The following is a 6000-nucleotide window of genomic DNA, read 5'->3' on the forward strand; positions in this document are numbered from 1 at the left end:
TGTTTACATCTGACGCTCTGTAGAAGTGAATTGAGGGTCTGATTGGGTAGGGCCGGTTGTGTGAAAAGGGCCTAAGACTTTCCTACTGTGCTGTGGTTTATCCACACCGCGGGTACACTGAACTTTGCCATAGACTTGGGTTATGGGGCTCTGCTCTGCAGCCGCTTTCTTCCTCTACCACCAGCTTCATTCACAACACTGATGCTGTGGTATGACGGGTCGGCAACCTGCGATCTGGGCTTGCTAACTCGCCATTCCAGAGGGCTTCGCAGGCCACATGTGGCCCCTGCCCAGAACCCACAGGTGTGGTGTATGGACAACCATAGAAATCAATGGCTTGCCATAAACGTGTATGGATGTACACCCCTGGATGCAGACAATCCTCATCCAGGGTCGTTTGTCTGTACACATGTACATGCAAATACAGGCTTATACCTGCATATTGATTTCTATCGGCGGCTGTATGCAGAATTTTACTGTACGGCCCCAGGTGTAGGTGTACATAAGGCCTAAAGGGTACGATGCTTTGCTGACTTGTTTGGCAGCAGCTCTTGTATTATAAGGCAAGCATTTATTACTCAAAATGGACAGAAAAAGAGGCCCGAATTGAGACATTAGGAATAAACATTTATGCAAGGTCGTGTACACAGGCTTTTGTGTATAGCTAATATAATTTTCCACAACATAGAAGACACTGTAAATTCAAAAGCAAATCAAAATAGCTTGAAGCAACTGAATCTATAAATAGGACCCAGCTGAATCCTGTGTACATGAGTCCCAAGTCATACATGAACTCTACTATATTAGCTGATGGCCCTGCACTCTGCCATTTCCCCACGCTGCAGTGCCCGGAGCGGCCTGTAGGTGTCGCTGTGCTCACTTGTTTTTAGAAGAGAACTTGTACAGAAAGCTCTTCGCGGAGAGTCCGGCCGATGAGTGGACGTATCGGCAAAGACTAACAGATGTTGCTGGTTCGGGGATACCGAATACACGGGAGCCATGGCACAGTACCGTCATACAACACTGTAATCCCCTCCGGACCACAATCCGATGCAGCCCCGGAAAAATCACACTGGACGTCGCCATACCGCTGCCTATTCCGTCCTTCTACAGATCTGCAAGCGATTGCCTGGTCTAGTCAGGCTCTACTAGAGGATGGACCGACACGTGTGCAGATATCCAGCAGGTGGCGGCAGAGAGCGATCATTTCCAGACCAACTTCTAGATTACGTTAAATATGAAGAAATAATAGGGGATATGTCAACAACATAAACCTAAAAATGCCTTTATATAACTTTCTAGAAAAAATAGTAAACATTATGAGAGACGTATTCCTGAGTTCTCTTTCTTAGGCTCCATTCACACTTAGCACGACTTTGGAGTGTGACTTCAGATCAGTGTTGCCAACCTACCAGATTGAAATTTACTAACACAATATCCACAATTTACTGGCAGAGCCAAGTTTTTACTGGCATTTCCAAAAGTAAAAAAAATACAGTTTTAAGTGCAAATTCCAGTATTCAGGCAAAAGGCAAGTACCATGTGCAATAAGAAATGTGATTTAAGCTAGTTATTAAGTAAAAAAAACACATTTCTTATTTTCAGTATAGTAGAGGCGGAGTATTTTGTCTCCTATGTCAAACTGGAGAGATTTCCAGATCACCCACATTCCTAAACCTTGTGGACAGCCTTCTCAGAAGAGTTGAAGCTGTTATAGCTGCAAAGGGTGGGCCAACTCAATATTGAACACTACGGACTTAAGCCTCATACACACGATCGGACTTTGTACAAACTTTCCTGTGGATTTTTGTACAAAGGGTGTCGGCCCTGAACTTGTATTGCATACACACGGCAGGAATTTTTCAGCCAACTTTCACCAAATCATGTGGTTTTTCTGCTCTTTACCGCCACCTTTGGTCAACTTCTGTATTGTTGTCTGATCTTTTGCATTGGTTCTGAGCATGTGTGTTTTTACTTTGTACAAAAGTCCTATGGTTTTCTGTACACACGATCAGACTTTGCTCCATCGGACTTTTGTTGCTCCAAAACAGCTAATTTGCATGTTTGTTGTTAAAAAATCTGATCGTGTGTATGGGCCTTAAGACTGGGATGCCATTAAAGTTCATGTGTAAAGGCAGGCCTCCCAGTTAGGGTGCTCACATGTCCCGGATTGCCTGGGATTGTCCCTGATTTGAGATTTTTGTCCGTGTCCCGGGCAACTTCATTCCGGAACAATACAGTGTCGCAGAATGAAAAAAAAACACAGTGACCAGACCAGTCCGCTCCACCAACTCACTCCACCGCCACCCTTATAAAGTTTAACACATCTCAGACTCTCACACATGACATGACACATCATAGGCTGGCTTGCTGCCAGACTGGTTGCTAGGCTAGGGGCCACCCCATGTCTAGCAACCAGTGACCTCAGCTGAGTCCTGAGGGACGGGCAAACAGACACGTGGGCACTGGCAGTCAGTGTGGGCAGTGCACCCGCCCACATCCTATGGCTGAGAGCAGTGTGCGCGCCCACCGCCCAGTCCGAGAGAGAGAGCAGCCACACCAGCCAGCCAGCAGTGACGCCAGTGATGGTGACCAGACTCATCACCACCAGATAGAGCCACAGTTGTTCAACTTTTATCCTGAGCACTGCAGCCAGCCAGCCTAAGCCTCGCCTGACTGAATCTTCCTCCAGGCTCCTCCCGCCCACAAGGTCTGCAAGTTTGCCGCCTGCAGTCATTGCAAGACATTCTTCCAGGACCAGGACAGGTGTACTGTATGGTCTGTGTTACACTCACACTTTGTCCCCATCCATTCTGCTGCTGTTCCCCTCCAGTTTTCCTCCGTGTCCCCCTCTGTTCTGCTGTCCCCCTCCATTCTTCCTCCATGTCCCCCTCCGTTCTGCTGTCCCCCTCCGTTCTTCCTCCGTGTCCCCCTCCATTCTGCCATCCCCCTCTGTTCTTCCTCTGTGTCCCCCTCCGTTCTGCTGTCACCCTCTGTTCTTACCAACAAGAAAATCTCTGATGGTGACTTGTGTAGTCACCATCAGAGATTTTCTTGTTGGTAAATATATGAGTTATAGGGAAATGTTGATGTTTTCAGCAGAGGATGTCATTTTTTGTCTGCATCTGTCCACACCACTGGATTTTTTTTTTTTTTATGACCAATGTTCAAATCTATCAAAATGATCAAGTCTGCAAACAATCAAATAGCCATAACTTCCCTTCCAATTGTTGGACTCGATCAAGCAGAGTTTTGCACCATTCGGTAGCACTGAGATACTTTGTTCATGAATACACTGGTATGTAGATCGATCGTATGTCTTCATTATTGATTGACATCCCCTTCCCTGTGTATGGCATGGCGATCAAATCGGTTGTCAACCATAGATTTATGTGGTGTGGTGGCTGCATTAGTTCTATTTTCACCTGGTGATCCTGCCAGTAACATACTTCCTGTACTGTGTGACAACACTCACTCACTCGCTGTACTGTATCTATGGAGGGCAGTGTTGTCACCCTAGGATGCTGTCCTGATTTAGACTTCAAGTACCCCCTGTAGTTTGAAGTTCACAGAAAATCAGTGAGAAAATTGTCTGAGATTTCAGCTCAGTGCAGTGGGATCAGCAGGATTTTTTTTTTTTGTAAGCTGCACCATATTAAATTTAATTGTTGCATTTAGATATCCTTTATAGGAGAAGGAAGTGATTGGTCCACAGATGACCCCCCCCCCCCCCCTTATCAGCAATCAGATGGCAGTCCTCATATATCCCCAATGACAGATCTGCCTGTCTATGTCTCCCTCTGCTATGGGGTATACATACAATCTTCAGGATCCTATGTGCTCTCTGTATAGAAGACACAGCCAGATTCTGCTGGTATGTATAGTACCTGATCAGTCCATACAGGGGGGTCCCTGTCCTCTGATCAGTCCTTCCTATAAGAGAGCCTTCTTCCAGTAACAGGTGTATGACCTGCCCAGTCTGCCCCGACCCCCCCCCCCCCATCCCTATCCGGGCATGAATGATAAAGATCCCTCGGGCCCCCGCACTACGATAATCGGTGAGCCCTGTATACACCCCCCCCGCACAGTGTGATTGGCCGATATACAGACAGATACACAGGGTGGTGTGTGGCCTCAGTCTGTCTGAGTTCCTACCTATTCTGGTGATGCAGATCAGATGTGTGGAGGTAGCGATCTGGATACAGGTCCCCCAGGTGGACAGAGACATGAGAGCTGAGCACAGCCCTCTGGTAAAGCGCAGGGAACAGAGCAAACTCCCGTCCTACTGAGTACTGCCACACTTTTGGCTGCCCACATCTTCTTGTCAAGCGTGGCAGGCTGAGGAAGGTGGTGGTGGGCAGAGTCAGGAGACTCGGCGGCTCAAGATGATCAGATCTTCTTGCGGATTTCCGGGAATTACGCATGCGCAGTTCTGACCCGAGCCGATCGCCGCCATTCCCTTACTACGGGCTTTCACGAGCACAGGAAAAATGCCTTGTTTTTATGGGCTGCTCGTAAATGTACGGATGGTTGGCAACACTGCTTCAGATCAGTGGTGGCTGGTGTTTTTTTTTTTTTTTTGGCGGGGGGCAGCAAACAACCACCCATCCCCCTGCTGTTTCCAGTCGGTTCGACTCTGGCACTTACCCCATTGGATTGGTGTTACAACAGCGAATATTGATTCACTGTTGTAACACACCTGGGTGGGCCCGGAGTGCACTCTCTGCAACCCAAGCCCACCCTATATTGAAGCCTATTAGAACCTCTGGCTCTAATCGGTGCTTCAAGAAAACAGCCCCATCTGCATTGGAATCCATGTGCCTGGTGTTCTGAAAGGGGCCGGACTTATGGATAGGGGATGTGGCAATGGACCGGGGGGGGGCGGCGCCCGTGCGTCCTTAATAGACGGGACGCCCCTGCTTCAGATAGGTGCTACTTTGATACAAATTTGGTTTTTATCAATGATAATAAAGAACTGTTGCACTGTATAACATTCAGGTATGACTTTCATGCAACTTTTGAGGGTTAACATTGAAGTCTATGGCCCTCAAGTTGCATAAAAGTTGGGCCAAAGTAGTAAATTAACTACTTTGAAGTTGCTGCAACTTTAAGTCATACATATATGAATGGTTATCATTGGAAAATATGGGGAACCACTTGTCATGCGACTTTGATGTCCAAAGTTACATAACAAGTCACAGAAGTGTGAATAGAGCCTAAAAGTGCTTTTTGGCTTGCTGTGCTGCTGATCCTCTTGTATCAGTACTTTGAATCACCACCCGGAGCACTAACAGCTAATCTGTGTACTTCTCATTGACTCAGTGTTAAGGTCAGCGCTACAGCCAGGCAGTGCCGGCCGGTGGTATTTATTTTACTTTTTGGTGGTGGGGGGGGCAGCAAACAGTGCACAGCCAGCCAGCCACCCGCACCTCCCCACCATCAGTCACCCACCCGGCCACAACACTTACTCCCGGCTAGCTTCCTCTGCATCACCACTCCTCCTCCCGGCAGCCAGCGTAGCTTCTTCTTTTTGGAAACCGGGTCCTGATTGGCCAGGAGGAGGATCAGTGTGGCAATAGCGAATATTCATTCCCTAGTGTCACACAACTGGGTGGGCTCAGAGTGCAGTTCTCCGCGCCCCAAGCCCACCTTATTTTGAAGCCTATTAGAGCCTCTGGCTCTACTCTAGTGCTTAAAAAAACAACACACCCCCATTGGAATGCAATGCGTCCGGCGCCCTGCATGTACAGTGCCTTGCGAAAGTATTCGGCCCCCTTGAACTTTTCAACCTTTTGCCACATTTCAGGCTTCAAACATAAAGATATAAAATTGGAATTTTTTGTGAAGAATCAACAACAAGTGGGACACAATTGTGAAGTGGAACGAAATCTATTGGATATTTTAAACTTTTTTAGCAAATAAAAAACTGAAAAGTGGTGCGTGCAAAATTATTCAACCCCTTTACTTTCAGTGCAGCAAACTCACTCCAGAAGTTCAGCG

General features: G+C 47.3%; 1 protein-coding gene across 2 annotated transcripts in view; it reads right to left on the reverse strand.

The window, feature by feature from the left end:
* The window catches only part of RBFA (ribosome binding factor A), a 39143-nt gene extending 34695 nt beyond the window's left edge, over window positions 1–4448 (reverse strand). Inside the window, exon 1 of one of the 2 annotated variants that reach the window (XM_077492308.1) lies at window positions 4156–4448. In XM_077492308.1, coding sequence (XP_077348434.1) covers window positions 4156–4424 — 269 coding nt within the window. In that variant the 5' untranslated portion in view covers window positions 4425–4448. Of the gene's footprint in view, window positions 1–880; window positions 1142–4155 lie in introns of those variants that run through there. The other variant, XM_077492309.1, reaches the window with a different exon arrangement.
* Between the last annotated feature and the right edge of the window lie 1552 nt (window positions 4449–6000).

This window comes from Lithobates pipiens, unplaced genomic scaffold (genome assembly GCF_037356315.1).
Source record: "Lithobates pipiens isolate NorthernLeopardFrog02 unplaced genomic scaffold, aLitPip1_a1.2 Scaffold_19, whole genome shotgun sequence".
Lineage (NCBI taxonomy): Eukaryota > Metazoa > Chordata > Amphibia > Anura > Ranidae > Lithobates > Lithobates pipiens.